At 42.0% G+C, this 20,560-nt stretch overlaps 2 protein-coding genes and 1 long non-coding RNA gene across 6 annotated transcripts; 2 read left to right on the top strand and 1 right to left on the bottom strand.

Moving 5' to 3' along the window:
• Positions 1–263: 263 nt before the first annotated feature.
• larp4aa (La ribonucleoprotein 4Aa) lies at positions 264–12,513 on the top strand. Of its 2 annotated transcripts, XM_005478124.4 has the most exons (17): positions 264–828; positions 2,986–3,103; positions 3,452–3,610; positions 4,322–4,406; positions 4,523–4,659; positions 4,758–4,861; positions 4,958–5,068; positions 5,162–5,215; positions 5,310–5,519; positions 6,190–6,293; positions 6,495–6,536; positions 8,069–8,308; positions 8,927–8,978; positions 9,087–9,245; positions 9,349–9,482; positions 9,581–9,782; positions 10,120–12,513. In XM_005478124.4, the coding sequence occupies exons 1-17, from the start codon at positions 712–714 to the stop codon at positions 10,510–10,512; spliced, it is 2,421 nt and encodes an 806-aa protein (XP_005478181.1). In that variant the 5' UTR covers positions 264–711; the 3' UTR covers positions 10,513–12,513. The 2 variants fall into 2 exon arrangements, with proteins under 2 accessions (XP_005478181.1, XP_003448273.2); XM_003448225.5 differs by lacking the exon at positions 6,495–6,536.
• LOC112843372 (uncharacterized) lies at positions 12,440–13,502 on the bottom strand. Its single transcript, XR_003215703.1, has 2 exons — positions 13,449–13,502; positions 12,440–13,340 (listed from the first exon to the last, which is right to left on the bottom strand). It is a non-coding gene; the product is annotated as an uncharacterized LOC112843372 (long non-coding RNA).
• A 566-nt stretch (positions 13,503–14,068) lies between these two features.
• asb8 (ankyrin repeat and SOCS box containing 8) lies at positions 14,069–19,076 on the top strand. 3 transcript variants are annotated; one of them, XM_025901993.1, is made up of 4 exons: positions 14,069–14,325; positions 15,405–15,581; positions 15,674–15,778; positions 16,435–19,076. In XM_025901993.1, exons 2-4 carry the CDS (start codon positions 15,453–15,455, stop codon positions 17,068–17,070), a joined length of 870 nt encoding a protein of 289 aa, XP_025757778.1. In that variant the 5' UTR covers positions 14,069–14,325; positions 15,405–15,452; the 3' UTR covers positions 17,071–19,076. The 3 variants fall into 3 exon arrangements, with proteins under 3 accessions (XP_025757778.1, XP_005478180.1, XP_003448195.1); XM_005478123.4 differs by lacking the exon at positions 14,069–14,325 and adding an exon at positions 14,339–14,644; XM_003448147.5 differs by lacking the exon at positions 14,069–14,325 and adding an exon at positions 14,340–14,566.
• Positions 19,077–20,560: the final 1,484 nt, after the last annotated feature.

The raw sequence follows: 20,560 nt of genomic DNA, 5'->3' as shown, positions 1-20,560 counted from the left end.
GGCCTACAGCACAAAAAAGGTATGTATCCCAGTGTGTGCCTTATTATTTATGTATTTATGTCATGTATTTCTTATGGTTTAAAGTCAGGAAGATGAGTTCAGATTCTCTGGTACCCGAAAAATAACAGTAGATGGATTTCACCTCTTGCATTTATTTATTTTTTAAAAAACAAAACAAACAAAAAACAGCGACTGGGTCTGGATGTAACTTCAGAAAAACTACAGTCTAAATCCGGAAAAGGAAATAACGCCGTAGAGGTCACCGAGTTCTCGCGGTGGCAGCCGGGACTTCGGCGGACTGTGTGCCTGCGCTGAGGAAAGGTGCGTGTCCCCAGTGTCCGCTCCGGTCGCCCGGTTAGGAATGCGCCTCACGAACCCGGTGTGTGCTGTAGTATTTGACGAAACGCCAGTGGGGACCGCGGTTTAAGAAGAGTCATGGTTTGGCACTGCTTGTACCATTAGTTTCTCGGCGTGTGAGCTTGATTCATTGAGCTAGCTAGTCGTTAGCCCGCTTCGTTGATTCATACGCACGCTAGCTCGCTAGCTTCAGTCTGTAGCATACCCGCTAGCCGGTTAGCCAAGCCACAGTCGAGTAGGAGAGGACCAGACTGACTGCTGAACTCAGCCGGCGTTTCGGGGAGAGGCGGCGGTGGTGGTGGCAGGAGGGGGCCGGGAGAACGCGACGGGGTGGAAGTGAGTCAGGAGCGGCTGATGAGTTCAGACCAGAGCGGAGAGCCGCCGCTGCTGCAGGAGGAGGCTGATCCCGGACCGAAGACCGGTGGGAAGGACGAGGCTCCGCTGGGGAGCGAGGGAGGGTCAGGCGGCATGGTGAGTGAGGCCTTCTTTAGCGTGTTAGCTTACTGGCTAAGCGACTGCTGCTTTCTAACAGGGAGACCTGTTAGCACGGTACACCCCCTCTGCGTAATTAGCTTTGTTATTTATTACACATCTAAAATTAACTCAAACAAGATCAAGAATGAAACTTTGAGCGCGTTTGTGAGTGTGTGTGAGTTTTTGCTTGACTGTTTTGTGACTATATAAGAAAGCAGCCCCAGACTCAAAGACTTTCACGACTACTTACTCTACTTGCTGCCAGTACAGGCTTTACTTTTACACACTTGGTGATGGTGGTGGGGGGGGGTTTATAGCGGTAGCTCTACCGCAGCTCATTCAGATAGCTGCTAACTGTAGCTTAGCCGTTGTAACCAGCAAGCTCATTAAGTAGTTTGCTGAGTAATCATTAGCCCGTAAGTTAAGTTTTGACAGAGCTTTAGGATGACGGTGGTGATATTTGAAGCGGGCACGCGCCGAATCAGTTGTTTTCCGTTAGCGGGTGAACGATGCTTCAATTACTGCCGAATGATAGTGTGTTCATTCACTCCGTTATCTGTGAGCTAATCGCGGTGCTAGCAGACCTAGCTAGCGCAGTGACATGCGTTGCAAATACCTGGCCTTTGCTGCGCAGCGCAGTCAGCTGACATTGCTTGGCTCGCTGTGGCCTGTAACACAGAAGCGTGCATTGTAACCATGTGTCAAGTTGCACCGCACATAAATGTCCGCGCTTGTCTGAATGGCACAGAGGCCTCTCCTATGGGTATACATCCCGTTCTTGTTGTGTGATCGGGGAGGAGAAGTACCCTGAGCCATACTACCACCGGCAGCTGTTCTTGTCAGGCCAAGTGCTTTTGCAAAAAAGAGCCAGGATTTGTTTGCAGGTGGTGAATGACAATATGAAGTAAATTTGACAGTTTAGCAGGAAGCTGCCATCCACTTTGCACAAGATTAAAGACACAGTCCACAGTTGGCTCACATCAAGATCACATCAGTGTCTGTAGATCTTAATGTGTCAGTGTGCGATCTATTCTTGGCCACAGATCTTTGCAGGGTCAGGATTTCTTCTGCCAGACCATAGCCTGTTTGGTATGGAGAGAGATCCGTGGATAACATACATGGCAAATACATTTATGCTGGTGAAGGTAACATGTTCATTTGCAAATATTTTGACTACACACAGCTTTTATAGTCACTCCTCCTTGAGGTGAACAGGGTAAGGGCTGATTTTGTTGACAGGAGATCACAAGGCCTTATGTGGACATGTGTCACTGGGGTGTTCCAGCCATCAGTATAAATTTAATCAATGAAAATCAGCAGACATAGCTGTAGTTGGCTATGACCCATCTACAGCTTCTCTCTGTGTCTATTATGGTCTTGTTGAAGACCATAATTTAGTTTGGCTTTGTTGTCCCCTGGTGTCAGAATCAGAATATTTTATTAATATAATTTTCATTCAGATGCACACTTAAAACATAAATGGGAAGAATACAAATGGAATATAAAATATAAACAAAACTGGATAAAACTAAGGCACTCAAACTGCCATATTAGAACACTACTATGTACATTATAGACAGTGTATTAGTTAAAACAGTCTAGGTGTCATGAGGAGGAGTTATAAAGTTTTTTTGGCCAACAGTAGGGGTGATTTCATGTGGTGTTTTTGTGGTGTATTGTGGTTGAATGAGTCTTTTGCTGAACATGCTCCTATGGCTGTCCAGCACAAGGTAAAAAGGGTGTGAAGGATTGTTCAATATTGACTGTAACCTGGATTGCATCCTCCTTCCTTAAACCTCTGCTGGAGTATGGGCAAACATGCCTTGAGACATGCAGCAGAGATCTAAAATTGAAAATTCTGTTTCTTAAAAAGGAAAAAAAAAAAGAAGAGAAAATCAGGTGACAGATGTGTAAATAGTCACACATTTGTTAGTCAAAAGAGCCCTTATTTGAATGCGTCTTACATTTGAAGAACCACTAAAAGCATTAAACAGATGAAGCGTTGTGCATATCAGTGATTAAATATAAACTCTTAAGTTTCAACAGTAAAATTTAGATAACTGACATCTTACCTCTGCTCAAAAATAAACGTCACTCTGCTTTCAGTGTTTGTGGGAACCAAATTTGATTCATCCTCCTCTTTCTGTTTTGAAGGTCACCTTCAAGGGTGCTGGTTTGAATCCTAATGCCAAGGTGTGGCAGGAGATGCCCGTGGCCCCCAGCGAGACTGTTACCAGCAACCCTCATTGGTCTCCCTCGGATCTCAATGAGGGTAAGAAATGAAAGAGTATGCTAAACTGATTTTATTGCACTTTACAGCACGTGTTTGGAAAAGAAGTTTGAAGGCTTTTTTGGGAAACTGGACATTGTGACACCCATGTCTACTCATGGGATTATTTCCCCTTTTTGAGTTAACACTCCTAACAGTGTTATTGGTGTTTTTAAATAATTTGGGGGCCTTACTATTTTTTTTTTTAAATTCTTTTCTTAGATAGCATCTGTATAAGTCTCAACTTTATTCATGTACACAAACAATAAATAGGTAAACGATCTGAGATGCGGGTAAGTTTGAAATGGACTGTGCTCTCTTTCTGAATCAGACTCTTTACCTTGTTCACAGGTTATTCTGAGCCTCCGTCTGCTGGGTGCAAGCAGTATACCGTGGGATTCCCGGCCCTGGATAACAGCAGCTCCACAGCAACAGCTGAGATAGCAGTAAATGGAATGGACCCTCCAGAGTTGGGCTTTTCCCCCGCTGAGTCCACAACAGGGACCTCAGGTCAGTCACGACACAAGAAGTCATCTTCACACACACTGGCTGCAGCTAAGAATTAGTGTTTTTTCAATACGTCTGAAAACAGGAAATTATGAACAACCTGAATGCACTGAGGTGGCAGATTGAGTGATCTGATACCATAAAATGTCTCAACAGCTTAAAATACAAGACTTTCACGCAGATGTGTTCACAAAACTCTTTGTCCCCTGAGGGAAATTTGTCTGGCAGCCAGATGAAACACTGTCTAAAGTGAGAGACTGCTGGGTCACACCTAACCTGTAGAGTTATTTGTATTTAATTACCACCTTGACAAACTCCTGTCTTAATCACTTGTGTTGCTAAGCATATACTCCACTGTGGAAACTTGGAACCACTGGCCCCTGTGTTAGTTACACCTGTGCAATCTAATGCCCCCCCAAGGTCATAGATAAAGGTGTTGTTGTACACATACAGGGTGTGAGTTTGAATGGAGTAGAATAAAAGTCACCTCAATCTAGCCGCTCTTCCAGTAACTCAAACTTTTCCTGTCGTGCTTATGATACAGATGAATCTGACACTGTGGGGGTCATTTCAGTCACTGCTTATAGTGTCATGTGACATCAGCATATGTCTTTGAAAAGAAAAAGGTTGTGCTGGAAAAATAATGTCATTAATGCTTTTTAACAGAAAACATTGCAAATTTTTTTTAACCATTGATTCTTTAATGTTTTACAGTGGATTCAAAAACGGAAGAACAGCCAATCTCTTCTGAGAATTTGCGAGAGTCTCTGAAGAAAGAACTGGAGTATTATTTCTCCAGGTAAGAAGCCAACACCTAAAGCAATTTTTTTTAATGTGCAAAATTTGGAAAATAGTTTTCTGTTGACTGTTTGGAGAAGCTAATCAACGTGAATTTATTAATTTATTGTGATTCAGAGAGAACCTCTCAAAGGATTTGTACCTGATGTCCCAGATGGACAGCGATCAGTTTGTCCCTATTTGGACTATTGCCAGTATGGAGAGCATTAAAGTCCTCACTACAGACATGGACCTCATTCTGGATGTGTTGAGATGTAAGTGAAAAGCTGAGGATGGCTCATGTTTAAAAAGGTCTGTACTGATTGGTCTTTTGCCTCAGCTTAAATATTCTTAAACCCATTCTTCCTCTCAGCCTCTCCTATGGTACAAGTGGATGAGAAAGGGGAGAAAGTGCGTCCTAATCACAAGCGGTGCATTATCATTTTGAGAGAAGTTCCCGAAACCACGCCTGTTGAGGTAAAAACCGTTTGTGCGATGACTGACAGGCCATTAAAGCACTGAAAACGTAGCAGTTTGCTTGAACTGAGAGTATTCTTTCTATTCAATTCACAGGAAGTGGAGTCATTATTCAAAAATGACAACTGTCCAAAGGTTATAAGTGTCGAGTTTGCACACAACAACAACTGGTACATCACATTCCAATCGGACACAGATGCTCAACAGGTACTCAGCTCAACTCTTCTTCATCATGTCTAAAGTATTCAGATGAAATCCAGCATCACTGATAGTCCTTTGACTCTTTTCTTGTCCCCCTAGGCGTACAAGTACTTGAGAGAGGAAGTAAAAACATTTCAGGGAAAACCCATTATGGTGAGTTAAATTAAAACCCATCATTTTGGAAAGGCCCCTCTGTAAACATCTTGACTTCTGTTGACACATTTTCCCCTCTGATTCATACCAACAGGCCAGAATAAAGGCTATCAACACGTTTTTTGCAAAGAACGGCTACCGTAGCATGGACAGCAGCCTGTACGCTCAGCAGTCCCAGAGCCAGTCCCAGTACAGCTCTCCGCTCTACATGCAGCACGTCTACCCCCAGCAGCAGTACCCCCTCTACGGCATCGTACCTCCCACCTGGACACCTTCGCCCACACCGTACTTTGAAACGCCTCTGGTGAGATTGACTGTGCTTTTGCTGCTGTGAGACTAACTAAAACTCTCTGTCAGAGTATCTATAGTCAAAGGGGCCAATTCATTTTAATCTTAAAATGTATTATTAATGTTAATTTATTTCTTATAGAAGGTATTTTTTTACCTGCCGACTAATCATCCAAGTTTATTTTGCGTTAATTGAAATAACTGCATCTTTACAAATATAGCCAAATACAGGCAGGTATTAATGTCTGCTCTGTCTGATTATTAAAACCCAGAAAACAGAAAGCCACACTTCATGCACCTCAAAGGCTTTTGTCTGCGTTCACCACCAGCATTCAGCACCTAAATATAATGCAGGAAATCAACCGTGAAAAACGTGTTTCGCGCCAGCTGTGCGGAATCCCTTGTTAGTTATTGGTTCGTTATTTATTGTGATGCTTAAATTCAGATGCTTTGCTTTCTGAAATGTCAGTGACATAAATACACAATGTTGCATAAGCATTGGCTGGGGTGGTTTTTTTTTTGTTTGTTTGTTTTTTTTTTTCTTTTCTTAAGCCACTCTACATACTTATTTTCATCTCCTCGGGGATAGCGAAATAACAGATATCTGCAACAAAGTGTTGCTTTAAGCAGGATTAGTAAATACTGACTCTTTTATTTATTTATCCCCCCTTCCACCTCTTGAGCAGGCTCCGTTTCCCAACAGTAGCTTTGTGAATGGATTTGGCTCTGCTGGACCCTACAAGACCAGCTCCAGTTCTCTTAATATCACTCGCCCATTCAACAGAAGCCGGTAAGGATTGCTGTTTGAGCTTTTTGTCTGTTTTGGGGTTTTTTTTTTCTCTTTTCTCAAACATATTAGAATGTTTTATCACTTGTGTTCTTGTTTGCATGAAATTAAACAGTGAACATCGGATCATCTCTGTAATACAGTTCGTCTAAAGTTAAAGAGGGAACTGCTCATCACTCCCTGTCTTCTTTTACTTCCCCACAGTGTACCCCTCTATTCAAGAAAGAATGTAATAAATGCCTTCAGGTACCACTGTTATACTATATAATGAGCTTCATTGCTTCCCTCATTTCTTACCATACCGCAGTAGCCAAATGATTAAATACATAACAGGCCCCATGCCTTCTGCCAGGCAGATTTTTATGGCCATAATCGTCCTCGTAGTTGTGATAAATGTTTGGTGCTGTTTTATGAGCGTCCTGAATTTGTCTTTCCTTTGATAAATGCTGGCTGCAATCTGATTTCGAGCAACTGGCTTTATTTATTTATTTTTTCAGTTAAGGCCATCTTGCCCTTCTTTGCATTTACATTATTACATGTAACAGCTTCTCTCCATCACAACTAACTATCCATTATGTGTAGTCAGTCTTTTTTTTTGTGCTGCTTTCATTAGTGGCTGTGTCGTCATATGCTGTAACAAAGAAATGCTGACAGGAGTTGAGTGTAGGTCATCTCTGCTGTCAAGCATCAATTCATACGCTACATTTTTGTGCAAAGAGATGACAACTTTTTCAAGTGTTCATCATGTTTGTTCAAAAGAAGCTTCACAAAGGCATAAGTCAGACCCAGTGATGAGATCATGATGCGCATAGAGGGAAAGAGGGATGGAAGAACTGACTTTGGTTCTCTCGTTTTCTTCATCTTTTCTTTTTGCTCTTTCTTTCTCTCTCTCTGTTCTCCCTGTGCACTTTCAAAGTCAGGAATTTCAGTCCCAACCCAATGAGCGTTCAGATTATGAGATCTGAGGGTCAAAGACTGATGGGAAGATAAGTCTATGTGAAATCATGCAAATCATACAACATCTAAAAGGTTTATTTGTGGCACAAATCCTGGCAGGTCTTGCAGGGGTGTTGTCTGCTCAGCGAGTTAATGATTGGTTGCAGAGAGCCAAACACAGTAATTCTGACATCCGAGTTTTAGCTGCTTCAACCAATCATGGCCTCAGTTGTAGTCCAAAACCACCTGCATGTCTACGTTTACTCTGAAGACACAGCATGTTGTCCCATTTCCCTTGTAAACTGTCAAGTTTAGTGTGGTTGCCACCAGTGTTTCCTGTGAACTGACTGAACTGTTTTGGCTTCATTTCACCAGAAAATTGTTTATTTCCTCTGAAGACTTCAAATGATGTGTACAGGCTCCTAATTACCTGAGGTTGCAGTGCACTATTTTTAATGTTTTAACATAAGATTTGCGTTTAAGTTCATACAGTGGTTTAACATCTTATAGCCATCAAATTGGATTAATGTACTTTTAACAGCTGCTGAACTGCTTTCAAAGGCTCTGGATGTATACTATACAGATCTGTTTCTTTGGAACACATAAGCATAATGTCTTGTGTATTTTATGACTGCAAAAATACATGGCTAAATGTTGGTAAATGTGTAAAAATATAAATCCTGAACAGAATAATTTATATTACGTAGACTTGAGTGTAAAAGCACCAAGCACCCTAATTGAAAGTTATTAAGTTCAGTAGGAAGCACTGGTTGCCAATATGTTTGCAGAGCAATTTTAAATGTATAGTAACCTTGATCTTCAATTTTACCTCACGACAACAGAAACCACGTGAAGCCCCAGGTGAGGCCAAACGACGTGACCTCAGCATCCATAACACCGGTCCCACTGGAGAGCCTCACCGGACTGCGAAGCCCGCAGCCTCCCGCTCCCAGCGCTACTGCCGGCGTCTCCACTACTAACGCAGTCCAGACAACCACTGACTTGACCTTGGCATTCTCGCATCTACCCCCCTCTTCCTCATTGGACGCCAGCGATGACAGTGGCGTGGCTGGACGTGGAAGGTAAGCCTCATCTGTTTCGAACCTGGTTGAATGTTAGAGCTGCTGCTCGTGGATTAGAGTAAGTTATGATATTTCTATCGATTTAAGCAGTTTACAGTTGACTTTAACCAACAGTCATATTTTAAACTAAATGCAGTTTAAATTAGTAAAAGGGTTTTTAGACCTGAACGTGAGTATTATTTCAGTGGGTATGTACTACTCAGATTTTTGTTTTCTTTGAAAACGATAGAAACAAAACAGCCAACTTGGGAAATTCCACTTACAGCATTAATCATCAACTTGAAGACTAAGCTGCCAGATTTCTCAACTTTTTTTTGCTTTTTTGGCAAGTCTCATGTGCTGCTCCACTACCATGAGATCTTGCTTCCCTGCCAGGAGCACGCCTCAGTGTGTCCGCAGTGTCAACAGCAGCACCTGTGCTTGCGCTAGTTGCACATGTTCTTTTTTTTGTTGTTTTTAGTCTGTTGCTTGAAACGTTTTCTTTCTGATTTATAGGTAAACATCAAATGATGTCATTGAAATTTGCTTATTGACTGACACATGCTTAATGAATTTAGCATGTATATGACTTTTTACTGACTTGACTCCTTATTCACACCTTATTTATTTGTATTTCAGACGTACAACCTACAGAGGAACACGGAGGAGGCGAGAAGAAGAACGGATTACGGTAAACAGCAATTACCTATGGCCATAAAACTTGTATGTTGTGTTTAAAACCATGAACCATGTAATGATATCTCTGCCCCTTGGCTCTGTTTTTAATTCCTTTTCTCAGAGGCCTGTACCCTTAACAGAGGTCAAGGTTTCCCCACCCAAGTTTGACCTGGCTGCTACCAACTTCCCTCCTCTTCCGGGCTGTGTGGTCAGCACACAGGGGGAGCCAGTGTTAGAAAACCGGATGTCGGATGTAGTACGTGGTTTGTACAGGGACAAGGTAAGAAAATGAGTTTGTAAATATCTTGAACAATGATGCACAGAAAGCATTGTTGAGATGAGGATTGCACAAGTGTAACATTCGTGCACTTTGCTTTTTATAGGCAGAACAAGCCAATAAAGAAGCCACTGTGAGTCCAGGTTCAGGCCAAGTCGCAGAGGAAGCTGTGGCTGTCATAAGTCCTGCCCCGGCAGCAGCAAAATCTACTAATCAACCACTTGGACCTTCAGCCTCTGGGTATGATTGTCTCTGCTCTTAATTTGATTGAGCATAATTTGTTCTTACAATAAAACTTAAAATGTTAGCTTTGCTAACGGAACCTTTTGTCCTAATAGTACCGTTCGTCAGGAGAAGAGAGTTGAACGGGTGGAACCTCCGACTCAAAAAGCAACTCCACGCACACCTGTCAAAACTCCCGCCAACCCCGCCTCCACACAGCCTGTGCCTAGCTCCAGGCCTCAGACCTCTGCTGCTTCTACACCAGCCACACCCAGCACGGCTGCCCCTGCGACAGCCACTATTCCCACCCCTGCACAGGTGAGAATCTGACTTTCTGTTGTTGCTTCGCCACGTGAGCACAGTTGTCTTCCTGATGATGAGATCTTTTGCGCATAGAGGGAAAGTGAGGTAGTGAATTGACTGACTTTGGCTCTATCCCTCATCTGTCACTCTTTCTTTTTTCTTCTCTCTCTCTTCACCCCAACCCCACCCCTCACGGTTCTGTCTCACCAAAAGTCCAGAATTTTCACTCCTACCCCAATGAGCGTCAAGATTATGAGATCTGAGGGTTTGACTGGAAGGGTGGTAAAACTCAGTAAATGAGCGTATGTTTTACCCATCTTAAAAATGTTGTATTTTTTCTGTTTTTGTTTAGGAGCCCCGTAAACTCAGCTACGCCGAAGTGTGTCAAAGGCCACCCAAGGACCCTCCCCCTGCGTCCCCTGCCCCAGCCACCCCTAGCACCGCGTCGGGCCAGCCGCTACGTGAATTGCGCGTGAACAAGGCCGAGGAGCCGGGCTCCAGCAGCAGTCCTGGAGACAAGCACGAGAGAAGCCACGACAGGGAGGGGGGATGGGAATGCAAGGAGAGCCGGCCACCACGTGAACGTGACTCTCAAGGCTACCACCGCAGCAATGGCCCCAGGGGCACCGGGGGCCTCAAGTTCCGGGACCATAGGCGTCCTCCACCAGCCCGACGCAGCTCCCCGCAGGGAGGATACAGGCACACTGGAAAAGAGCAGAACATCCCACCAGTATCGCCAAAATAAAAACTTGATATCAATAGAAAAAAGATGTATGAATATATACATGGATATATATAATTATATAAAAATGAATAACATAAAAGCAACAACAATTATGGTAGCCACCTTCCCCACCCCCCTGGAACATGTCCAAAGAGAGGCTTTTAAAGTGGCAATGAGACTGACATCCAGGACTTATGGGCAAAATGACACCTGAAGAACTTTGACGAGTGATTGGAAAAGAAACAAAAACGTTGTTTTGGCCTTCAGAAATACGCTTAAAAGAATTTAAGTGTGACTTACCTGAAGGTTGTTGATTCGTTCATGCTCTGCTAGGGAAAGGTGGGATGCTGGGCCTCGTAAATGGCCCTCTACCTTTTTTCTTTCTTTTTTTAATTAAAGAATAGATGTTGGTCTGCAAGAACAATATGCACTAAGAAAAAAAGAACATGCATATATGTCATGTACATATACAAAGATATCACTAACACGCAATGAGACATCAGTTGTTTGTTTTTTTTTTTCTCTTGTGTGCTTAGGTTTGCAAGTATGACTGAAGGGTTGACTGATGTCTGTGTATGCATCGATTGTTAAGCTAAATGACTGAAGTGCTGCAGGGTGCTGTCGCACTGATGTAATGAAATTAAGAACGTTTTGATTTTTACAGCAGAGATTCTGAATCGTCCTGAAACGGGACAATGTGGTCTTCTAATGTATATCAATGAATTGTGTTCTATGGTGGTATTTTGATCCTGGTTCATGATTGGCTTAAATGCTCTCCGTCAGATTATCAGAAGCTGTTGACATGTGCCGTGGTCAGATGTGTGATTTTTGTTCGAAGCCCGGATGCTCTGTAAGGCGGCAGCGGGGGGGGGGGGCGCTCACTGGGCTGTTAGCCACGGTGAACCTGCTAGCCTGGTCCAAAGTTTTTCACGTTGAGTTTTACGTGTTTTGAGTCTAACTGTTCCCGATGATTTCAGAATATCATCATGTTGATTATCAGTCAGGTTCTCTGTTTACATGTTTTGTTGTTGGTTTTGTTTTTTGGGGGGTTCGTGTGTTTTCTTGAGGAAAAACAAATAGGTTTATGCTAAGATTTGACTGCTTGGTGCGCCCAGTGGTTTTAGGCAAGGTTTGGCTTTTCTACATCATCATCATCACGGGATATCCAGGTTAAGCTTATATCTGTGAATTTGTTCTTAACAATGGCATAATGTCAAAAAACTAGACTGAGTGCTGTTAGCTAATGATGATAGCTATTTACTATCAGGCAGCCAAGTTGTGGATATAAAGGAAATTGGAATATTTTCACGTGCTACGTGCCAGCTGGCTGCGATTATAGTGTGCTAGGATAAAGTTTAGATTTTTATTGATGAGGTCAGCTAATGTAATCTTTGGGGGAACTCTTTGGCCCAGTGAAACTGGATTTTGAAAAAGCTGTAGAGGTGTAGTAACCTATGCTATATTGTAATAACCCTTCACTAGAAACGTGCGTGGGAGAATGTAATTGTTCTAGTACTGAATTTACGGAGGGAGGCTTTTGACCAGTCAATCCACCAGATTGTTTTGTGCTTTTAGGGTGAGTTTGCTGTTTTGTTTTTTTCCTCTTTTTTTTTTTTTTTTTCCTTCTAAGTTTTGGAAAACAAACAGGTTAACTTAGAATTTGAAGTTTGACTCACTGTATGTATTGCTTTCTTAAATTTATTTATTTTAATTCTAATGCGCAGCGCTTTTCTCCCAATCTTGGTAGGCTGGTTTCCCCAAAGTTGTGTGAAATTGCATTGGTAAAAATAAAAAATCACATATGACATTTCTGTACCGATCAAGATGTCAGCTGAGAGAAAATACTTGTTGCGTTGACTTTGGGATTAGTAATGCAGTAAACGAGTATCCAATCACTGGAGCTGTTTTTTGTTTTGTTTTCTGTTTTTGTTTTTTTTTCATTAATAAGTATGAGCAGCTAGTGATTTAGTATAATTAAAGAAATGCACTAACTTTGTTTTAAAAAAAGAATCTTACTCATGAGTAATGTGAAATCATTTTAGAAGCATATGGTTGATGTTGACAGGCTTGCAAAAATACCTACAGGATTTGCTCCTCCCCCCCCCTCAATATGTTTGGGTTATTTTCTGTTAATTTGGGTTGGGGTGGCAAATGGAAATGTAGTCATGAATCAACCAAGTGTTTGAGACACAATCTTAGAACTGTATGAAATGTCACCAAAAATAAATTATTTTGATTTGGCTTCCCAGTGTCACATTTATTACTGCTGTTTTGTTTTAAGCCCATACACGAAACATAGTTTGATACACTAAAAGAAAACAAATATTAATAAAACTACAGACTGAATATCCTGCATCTCTGATCATTTGTTACATTATTTTTTATTTTGTTTTTAAAACATTTAAAGTCAAAAAAGAGCAGACAACTTTTTTCCAGTCTTCTGCTGTGAAATTTTGGTAAAATTTGTGTGTATTGCAGCTTCAGTCTTCTCTTCTCAGCTGACAGAAGTGTGGTCTTCTGCTGCTGTAGCACATCTGCTTCAAGGTCCAATGTGTTCAGAGAGGCTCTCCTCATACCTCTGTTGTAGCAAGTGGTTATTTGAGTGACTATTGGCTCGAAGCTGGCTGGCCAATCTGCCACCAACAAGGCATTTTGACACAGACCTGCCACTCGGTGAATATCATTTTATCAGACCATTCTCAGTAAACCGTAGAGATGGCTGTGTGGGGAAATCCCAGTGGATCAGAAATTTTGTCAGTCTCAATTCCACCATCAAGCCAGGGTCTTTCTGTGTGGAGTTTGCATGTTCTTCCCGTGTTTGCGTGGGTTCTCTCCAGGTACTCCGGCTTCTTCACAAATTCCAAAGACATGCAGTTAGTGGGGATAGGTTAATTGGTAACTCTAAATTGCCCGTAGGTGTGAATGTGAGTGTGAATGGTTGTCTGTCTCTTTCTTACCCCTGCGGCAAACTAGCGACCTGTCCAGGGTGTACCCTGCATCTCGCCCTAAGACAGCTGGGATAGGCTCCAGCTCCCTCCCTGACAAGGATAAGCAGAAGAGAATGGATTCATGCATTTCAGCTGGTACAGGGTCTAGATTTTTCACTGCAATGCCACAGGTGGTGTTAATAAGTACTGTGTCACTCCATAAATTTTTTTTACTGCCTCCCACCTGAATGACAAATTTCATTTGGCTTCATGCACTCTTATGATGGTTCATAATTGCTGGAAAACAACAACAAAAAAATAAAATAAAATTAGCACATATTTTGTCGGGGGGGGGGGGCTTCCCTCCTGCTGTAGAGCCTTGCCCCCTAAGCTACCCACCTTGTAAAAACTAATTGCTTGTTTGTCCAAAAGCCTCTTATAGCCTTTGTTTTCTTAGGAGATAATGATACAACAAATCATTTTTAAGTGTTTTTGTCAATATTTTCTTGATTCTATTTATGTATAGGGAATTTTGACATATTTCTATGAAAAGGTATGTGCCACCCTGCCTAGACATTTTGCTCCCCTCCCGCAATGTGAAATTTTCTAGATCCGCCACTGACGTATGGCCTTTATGTGGTTTGGCTACCCATTTTTAGGCTCGTATGCTGAGGGTTGATGTCGGCATGGGACTATCAGGTTCAGGATTAGGATAAACCTTAGGGATAAAATAAGAAGATGATAAAAACTGCTTATCCTTAGCTCTCCTGATCATCGGAGTCCAACTCCCCACCTCCTCTGCCGCTGTTTCTGCTAGCTGAGCCCTTAACATGGACATAAACTGAAAGAATCCGTGGCACGCCGGTGGTAGCCTGCCGTGCCGTCATACATGCCTATATTGGGATAAGTGAGTACACTTGGCGAGGACGTGGAGTTCTGCCAGGCCCCGTAAACGTCGGTGTTCAGAGAAAATGTCAGGTTATACCAAATTACTGCGGACGGTCAACGTCCACGCTGCCCGCGTTTAAATACCGAGGTTCGAGACAGAGGGCGTGGCCCTAGTGGTGACGTTTCGTGTTTATGTGAAAGCTAGCAGCGGTCGGTCTATACAGTAACCTGCCAGACCTTCAAGCCGTGGACTGTAAACGGTATGGGTTTTCACCAGCATTGTTTAATTCTTGTTGATTCGTGCGAGCTGTGTTGGAAGGCGAGTTTACAAGTAGTTGGTAATTATGTCAGCAGATTTTTCTCCGTCTGTGAGTGTCGTTTGTTCCTGCATCTCGAAGCTAACATTACCTCGCAGCTAGCTAGCCTAGCTAGCAGGATAGTGGGAAGTGTAGCCGGGTATGGTTGTTTTTCTTTTGCCTATAAACTCCACCGGTCAGCGCGAAGTAACCCTTGTGGTTTCTACGTCAACGTTAAAGCTTTTACTTGATTGTAAACCTGGTGTCATTGTTGCAGACTTTGTTTATTTTTGCAGAGTGAGCTAAGGTTAACTGTGTGTGTCAGTCATTTGTTAAAAGCAGCGGCGTTAGCTGCTTATATATATGGCTGACAAGTTGCTCGTATCTACTTCAGTCAGGCAGCAACAGCAAAATAAAGATTGGTGTCATCTCCCAGATTACAGCTGAGCCTTGCACTATCTAGATTATATGACAAGACATAATGTCCAACCCACACCCAAACAGATAATAGTAGGGAAAGATTATTTTAAATATTAGTTTTGGTATTTTCACAAAGCTGTGTGAAATTTCGGTCTTTAGTTGAACAATTTCTAACACATTCTGTATGTGAATTGAAAATATTTTGTATTTATAGCAAGCATATAACTCATCAAACCAAAGCACTGGTGTACTGAATAAAACAGGTCTGCGTGCATACCTGGGCATAAACTGCGAAATGTCTGTTTTATATTCTGTTGATTTATTTATTAGATTCACTGTGTCTTAGAAGTTGTAATCCAGTAATTTTTAAAAACTGTTTCAGTGTGCCATAGCGTCACCCCTGCCTGGGTGCAATGGTCTTCTGTTACACATGAGCTCTACTATGTGGTACATCATGCAAAGCATTCAGAGTAAATATTCCCTGTCTGAGCGGCTCATCCGAACAATTGCAGCCATTCGCTCATTCCCGCACGACAATGTGGAGGATCTTATCCGTAAGGTAGGCTTGCTTATCTTCCAGTCAAACTGATGTAAACAATCCCCTGTAGTGTCATGAGTAATGCTGATATTGTTATTTCCTGGCTGATTAAGGGTGCTGATGTGAATCGGATGCATGGCACACTCAAACCCCTGCACTGTGCCTGTATGGTTGCTGATGCTGACTGTGTGGAGCTGCTGCTGGAGAAGGGGGCAGAGGTATGTTACAGCTGACTTGCACACTGAAGTTTATCATATTCACTTAAGATTTATTCGGCACCTTTAAAGGTTTTGGCCTTAAGGCGGGTAAGTATGCATGCAAACACAGTAAGTGTGAGCAGGACATGGGTTAAAAGCTTTCAAAAGGTAAAGAAAAAACCTAGCATTGTTTACACTGAAGGATTCATGTTGAGTCATGATCTGAAACCACTGGCTGTCTGAAAAGGTAGGGAAATTGTATGAGTTTAGTAGTACTAGTAATATGTGGTGGGGATATGGGAGAATTTAAAGGGTTAATTGTTACAATTATTTGATGGGAACTATCCTCTGTAAATTGAGTTTTATTTTCAGGGTTCACAGCATTCACATTCATTCCCTGTTTCTTTAGATGATCACTGAGCAGTTTTCATTTGGACTGTTTGGTAGACTGTCGTTCTTTTGTTTTTTATATAATTTAATGGTGCAAACAATTTCTGAGTCATCTGGTTATTCCATTTCACCCTCCTTTTACATCTGTGCTGCAGCACATGAGCCAAAATATCTGGCAGGCATTGAGACGCCTACACAGTCACTTCTCAGGGCACCCTGCAGCTTTGTGCTATTTAATTAAGTCTTGTTGGCATAAGACTGCTCATTATACTGAATTTTCTCATCAGGTAAATGCTTTGGATGGCTATAATCGTACAGCACTGCACTATGCAGCAGAGAAGGATGAGAGCTGTGTGGAGCTGCTGTTGGAATATGGAGCCCAGCCAAATGCCCTGGATGGCAATAAAGACACTCCTCTTCACTGGGCCGCCTTCAAAGATAATCCTGAGTGTGTAAGGGCCCTGCTGGAGAGCGGGGCCTGTCCCAATGCCCGTGACTACAACAATGACACACCTCTTAGCTGGGCAGCAATGAAAGGCAACCTCGAGAGTGTCAAAGTGCTATTAGACTATGGAGCGCAGGTCCATGTAACTAACCTGAAGGGCCAGACCCCTATCTCCCGGCTGGTGGCCCTGTTGGCCCGAGGCCTGGGCACCGAACAAGAGGAAGAGTGTTTGGAGCTACTGTGTCGAGCAGCAGGGAGGTTTGAGATTCGACGGGCCGACGGCACCCTTCCCAGGGAGCTGAGTAAAGATCCCCAGCTGCTGGCGAGGCTGACCAACATGGTGGCTCAGGCGCCCACGCTTCGCTCTCTGGCACGCTGTGCAGTACGGGAAAGTCTCGGAGTGCAATTCCTCCCCACGGCTGTCAAAGAGCTTCCTTTACCAGAAACTATCAAAGACTATCTCCTGTTGAGAGACTGAAAATGAAGCTGTTTTGGTGTCCTCAGACCTCACTGGCTCATTATTAAAGAGCTCATCACACTGCATTGCACACTGCAAGGAAGTGTCTCCATGGAATTAAAGAGTTGTCCAACCTTTCTGCAATTTATTACAATATATGTGATAGGAGGAATAATGAACTTAATGTATTTTTCTTTACAAAAAAAATCTAAATAAGCAGTGAGTGAAGTGCAGATGAATATATTTTAATTTGTAGAATCAAGTTGGCACCAGTGCATTCTCCTCATGCGTTGAGTATCTCAAAGCCTGTTTTAAGGAAATCTTTCTCACTTTCTTTGCAGAAAGAAAGTATAACATCGGGTTTATTCAGCTCCATCATAGTAACGGTGTATGTATGTGCATCCAATCATCCAGCTGTTTTGGTTCATGAATAGTCAGAAATTAAAGTTATCACCTTGCCTGCTAAATTCACAGGAAGTATGAATGTTACTTTTTAAAATGTAAATATAATTTAAAAGAGTTTGCCACAGACAATGAGGAAAGTCATAAATTATAGAAAGAGTATATGCTCATTATACCTTTTTAGAGTGAAACAAACAGTTGATGAATGAGGACTCAAGTCCACTGGTGTATGCTGTCCTGTAGTTGTAATAGAGTGTGTTGTGTGAAGGTGGTTTATATGTTGGAGTTGGAGTGGTCATCTTTCTCTCAGACACCCTGAAGAGCTCACGCTGCAGTCATTTTTGATATACCAATAGAAGTAAACGCATCAGATTTAAAGAAAACAAAGAGTGTGGGGGTTAACACAGCAAGAACGTCCTCGTTTTGAATCCACTGGATGGCTGGTGCAAAGTTTTCATGTTCTCCCCATGCCTGCGTGGGTTTTCTCTGGGTACTCTGGATTACTCTGGGTTACTCCCACGCTCTGAAAACATGCATGTTAGGTTAACTGGAGAATTGGCTGTGAGTGTTCGTTTTTCTCTGTGTTAGCCCTGTGACAGACTGGCGGCCTGTTGGGGGTGCACCGCTCTTTTTGTCCTGTGACTGCTGGGATGGATAGCCCCACCCCACCCAAAAAAATGTGAGGCTCAAAAATGGATAAATGAATAGAAGAAAACACTTGAGCAGATTAGAAATTATGCCAGATGGCAGCAGTTTTATTTATGTCCATGCAGCAGAAGGTTGCTAACTATTACTGGTTTCACATGATGTGCCAGGCACACTAACTTTCCCTCCATAGTCTTTGGAAGTTATTCTGCTCTGATAGCAAGTCTGCAGTCATGTGATTTAGTATTTATTTGGTCTATATTTAAAAAAATAAAATAAAAAGTTGCAGTTCCAGTTGCCAATAAGGAATAAAGTTTTGTTTTTGTTTTTTAATATCAGTGGATGTTTTCAGTCTTAACTTGCAAAAGTTTGTTTCAAGGGTGCTCGCTGGTCCAACATTTTGCAGGATATTTGAAAGTGACTTTATTTTAAATTGTTACGTATTAGGACCATGATATGGCATGATGACTAAGTTTTTGTCTTCGAAGGATTCACTAACTTGCAATTTGTTAAAGCACTTGTCTACAATCTGACAATTTCTGTGCTTGATTATGTTTGCCTTTCTACAGATGTGTAAAAGTTAACCTCTAGTGTACACCAGCAAAGGTGCTTTTTTCTTCTTTGTAAACATACTGCAAGTAAATGCCTTTATATTCCAGCTCACTCTTTTCTCTCTGCTCTTCACAAAAATCACACATTGATAGCTCATATATATATATCAAGTCACAATTAATTACATCTAATAGAGAATACTTAATGTCTATACCTGTTATTGACAGCACTGTGATAGTTTTACAATATGCATATACAACACAGGTTATATCTAATAACAAACTGTTACAGTAAGCACTGTCATTGATGACCGAACAGTCACAGTGACAGCATTTTAAAACACAAGCCATGATTGTTTTTTTTTTTTAAAACTTTGTTCCTGCTTCTGGCATGTCAAATATCTTTCATTAAAGAGACCATATACCGAGTGCAATTATTAAAGCTCAGTGCATGGCTACAGGCTACCATGAACATAACATATGTAGCTTTGTCAAAATATACACTCATGTGTTACTTTCTTTAGATGCATCTTGCTAGTACTGGGTTGGACCCCTTTTTTACTTTCAGAGCTTCTTTAATTCTTCATAACAGAGGTTCGACTGCTGGAAACATTTTTAAGAAATTTTGGGCCATATTGACATGACGACATCACACAGTTGTGCAGATTTGAGAGCCACAGATCCATCATGTGAAGCACCCGATCCACCACATCCGAAACGTGCTCTAGTGAACTCATTGTCATTGTAGAAGAAACCAGTTTGAGGTGATTTGAGCTTCGTAACATGGTGCATTATTCTGCTGCAAGCAGCCACCAGAAGATAGCTACACTGTGGTTATAAAGGGACGGACATGTTCAGCAATAACACCCAGACTGTGGCATTTAAATGATGCTTAGTTGTTACTAAGGGGTCCAAAGTGTGCCAAGAAAATATCCCTTCACCATTACACCACCGGCAGACTGAACAGTTACACGGCAGGATAGATCCGTGCTTTCATGTTGTTTATTCTGACCCTACGCTCATCAGACCAGACAGCGTTTTTCGAATCCTTTGTGCTTTGTTTTAGGCGAACTTCACTTTCCTGTTCTCAGCTGTCAGGAGTAGCATACGGTGTGGTCTACTGCTGCTGTAGCCCTTATGCTTTGTGGTTCCATGTTCAGAGATGCTCTTTTGCATACCTTGGTTTTAAGGAGTGGTTATTTGAGTTACTGTTCCCTTCCTATCAGGTCTAAGCAGTCCAACTATTCTCTTTTCCCATTCTAATGTGCATTTTGAACTTCATCAGGTCGTCTTCATCTCTAATTGCCAAAATGCATTGAGTTGTTGCCATGTAATTGGCTGATATTTGTGTGAATGTACAGTTGAAAAGTGTACCTAATAAAGTGACCAGTGGGTGTATAACCTAAATTCAGAAGTAATATTCATGATCTGCTGCATCTAACATATTCTCTCAAGGGCATGAATAATAAAAAATAAGAGTTTTAGTACACATATTGGAGTGGATCACAGCTGCTACAGCGAGCAGTTCAGAGGAAACGGATAATATTCAATTCTCAGATTATCCATTGGGGGTCCCTCTAGCCCTGTCTCTAAGTCACCAGCTTGTAAGACTGCTTTTGAAGTAAATGTGACACTTCTATATCGGAGGAAACATGTATTGTTAAGCAACACTGGCTGTAGATTACATCAGCCAGTTTATCTGAATACATTTTTGAATGCATTTTTCAAATGTATAAGAAGAGCTACATTTACATGATCACAAGTTCAGGCATATTCATTTGTGATTTTTTTAACCAGCTACTTGGGGATTGTACCTTTACAAAGGGATAAGTTGAGAATATCAGGTAGTAAACCAAATTAAGAGGGGAAAGACCCCACTGTTGACAGCTGTGACATAACATGTAACAAAACTT

The sequence above is a fragment of the Oreochromis niloticus genome, linkage group LG20 (assembly GCF_001858045.2).
Source record: "Oreochromis niloticus isolate F11D_XX linkage group LG20, O_niloticus_UMD_NMBU, whole genome shotgun sequence".
In the NCBI taxonomy this organism is placed as follows: Eukaryota; Metazoa; Chordata; class Actinopteri; order Cichliformes; family Cichlidae; genus Oreochromis; species Oreochromis niloticus.
This window is presented reverse-complemented; position numbering and strand designations above follow the sequence as displayed.